We start from the raw sequence: 3,003 nt of genomic DNA, 5'->3' as shown, positions 1-3,003 counted from the left end.
AAATTATTTTCAAATATTATATGATGAGTATGCAGCTAGACATGGTGTAGCTGCACAACAGTCTACAGCTTCAGCGCCTTCGGCTTCGAGCACAGGTCGAAGTAAAAGTGTAAGTTTTGATAGGTATGCAATGGTAGCTAAACTAACTGGTGGATCTGGAATTGGTTCATGATTAGAGGTTTCTGAATTAGATGAATATTTTTCTGCTTCCTTAATTAAATATCAAGGAAATGCTTTAGATATTTTATAATGGTGGAGAGTATATGGATCAGTTTCATATCCTATACTTTCCACCATGGTTCGTGACTTACTATCAGTGCAGGTTTCGATGATAGCTTCGGAATCCGCCTTCAGTACAGCAGGACGTTTGATCGACGACCACAGGACATGCTTAGATCTGTATCCTGTACAAGCGGTGATGTGCTTACAAGATTGGTGGAGGTACGAGAAGCGAACACAAGGCATCGATCAGATTGCTATAATTAAAGATAAATTTGAAGAGTTGAGACTAACAGATAGATATAAAGATTAGATAATATTCATCAAATTGTAATTTTTATTTCTTACCTTTAAATTTGTAATGAATTATTTCAAAAAACGTTGCAAATGATAGTGATATGGGTAAGTAAGTGCTAACCTAATTGGGATTTACTCATCTATTGTGATGCGACAAATTTCGAAATAAATTTATAATTGTAAAGGATTTACTGATTATTAATAAAGAAATTATTTTTATCATTTTTTATTTTTATAATTTTTTGTACTTATAATTTATGTCATTTCAAGTTATTAAAAAAATTTATGTTATTTTCTGTAATTTTTATGTATATTTTATAATTTATTGTTTTTTTTAAATTAAAAAAAAATAAAAAATAGGAAAAAACCGGGCCGGCCCGAAGCCCGGCCCTCTCAGGCCCGGGCCCGGACCCGACCAGGGTCCGGGCTTCGGTTTTGCCCGACCCGGGCCCGGTTTCCTGAGCCGGGCCGGATGGACACCCCTAATTGTGGTGCTTTAGTTCAAGCATACACTAACGTTATCCCCCTGGTTCACATTTATTTAACTCTTCCTTCAAGGTAAATAACAATTATTTACCAAACAATATGTGATGGTGATTAATAGTAGTGTTTCCCCATGATTTTTCCAACAGTGGACGCTATAAATCCAAACTCATCTGTCACCCGATCTTAAAAGAGCACAGTATCTTTGAGCCGGTCAATCACATGCTATCATTAATCACAACATTTATGAACGCCATCTTCCACTGTACAAAGTTATAATTGGTGTATTTTTGTCACTCAATAATCCCTTTAAAGCCTCCCATACTGCCTCCAAACTCCACACGTTTCCAAACCCCTATAATATCTCCTTGTTCTTCACCGAGTCTCCAAATTGGTACGCCCTTTGTTTCTCGTCTCCCCTTTTTTTCTCAATCAAGTTGTTTTGAGCCATGCCTAGCTATGCAAAGCATGGCTGCATCATGCCACTACTCCTCGCTCTCATGATCATTTTTATAACCAAACATATCCAATATGATGAGATTATGTATTCTTGGAGCCACATTGTGGTGTGCTGCTTCCTTGCTGCTTCTGTCGCTGCTATATACTTTACGCGCTGGCCTCGTCCGGTGTACATGATAGATTTCTCGTGCTACAAGCCCGAGGAATCCTGCAAGTACACCCGCGAGGCCTTTGTGGAACGGAGCATAGTGCTCGGCATGTTCACCGATGCCAACGTGCAGTTCCAAAAGAAAATACTGGAGCGGTCAGGGGTCGGGCAGTCTACGTACTTCCCGCCAGCGGTGGCGACGATCCCACCGGATCTTCGGATATCGGAGGCGAGGAAGGAGGGGGAGATGGTGATGTTTGGGGCTGTGGATCAGTTGCTCGCAAAGACTGGGATTGAGACTAAGGCTATTGACATACTGATTGTCAATTGTAGCTTGTTCAGTCCCACACCGTCTCTCGCTGAGATGATCTTGAATAGGTATAAGCTTAGAGAGGATGTCATTTGCCATAATCTTAGTGGCATGGGATGCAGTGCTGGGCTCATCTCCGTTGAGCTAGCTAAACAACTTCTTAAGGTCAGTCACGCTAAACTTTTATTTGATTTGATTTTTCTTAGAATAGATTCATTATTCTATGATGGGTGTTGCTACAGGGACCCAAATAAGGGACCCAAGGCATGAGACAGGTGATGTGTCACCATCCTGTTACATGATGCACTGTTCATGAACGGTGCATCATGCAGCCGGATGGTGACACCTCATATGTCCCATGCCTTGGGTCCCTTATTTGGGTCCCTGTAGCAACACCCATCATAGAATAATGAATCTATTCTAAGAAAAATCAAATCAAATAAAAGTTTAGCGTGACTGACCTTAAGAAGTTGTTTAGCTAGCTCAACGGAGATGAGCCCAGCACTGCATCCCATGCCACTAAGATTATGGCAAATGACATCCTCTCTAAGCTTATACCTATTCAAGATCATCTCAGCGAGAGACGGTGTGGGACTGAACAAGCTACAATTGACAATCAGTATGTCAATAGCCTTAGTCTCAATCCCAGTCTTTGCGAGCAACTGATCCACAGCCCCAAACATCACCATCTCCCCCTCCTTCCTCGCCTCCGATATCCGAAGATCCGGTGGGATCGTCGCCACCGCTGGCGGGAAGTACGTAGACTGCCCGACCCCTGACCGCTCCAGTATTTTCTTTTGGAACTGCACGTTGGCATCGGTGAACATGCCGAGCACTATGCTCCGTTCCACAAAGGCCTCGCGGGTGTACTTGCAGGATTCCTCGGGCTTGTAGCACGAGAAATCTATCATGTACACCGGACGAGGCCAGCTCTTCAAATTTATCTTTAATTATTAGCAATTCTTGATCGATGCCATTGTGTTCGCTTCTGCTAACTCCACACAATCTTGTAAGAGCATCACGCGCTTGTACAGGATACAGATCTAAGCAATGTCCGTGTGGTCGTCGATCAAACGTCCTGCTGTAC

General features: G+C 42.4%; 1 protein-coding gene across 1 annotated transcript in view; it reads left to right on the top strand.

The window, feature by feature from the left end:
- The window catches only part of LOC109851314 (3-ketoacyl-CoA synthase 11-like), a 5,830-nt gene continuing 4,146 nt past the window's right edge, over positions 1,320-3,003 (top strand). Inside the window, exon 1 of the mRNA XM_020421381.1 lies at positions 1,320-2,081. Coding sequence (XP_020276970.1) covers positions 1,449-2,081 — 633 coding nt within the window. The 5' untranslated portion in view covers positions 1,320-1,448. The remainder of the gene's footprint in view (positions 2,082-3,003) is intronic.

This window comes from Asparagus officinalis, chromosome 8 (genome assembly GCF_001876935.1).
Source record: "Asparagus officinalis chromosome 8, Aspof.V1, whole genome shotgun sequence".
Lineage (NCBI taxonomy): Eukaryota > Viridiplantae > Streptophyta > Magnoliopsida > Asparagales > Asparagaceae > Asparagus > Asparagus officinalis.
This window is presented reverse-complemented; position numbering and strand designations above follow the sequence as displayed.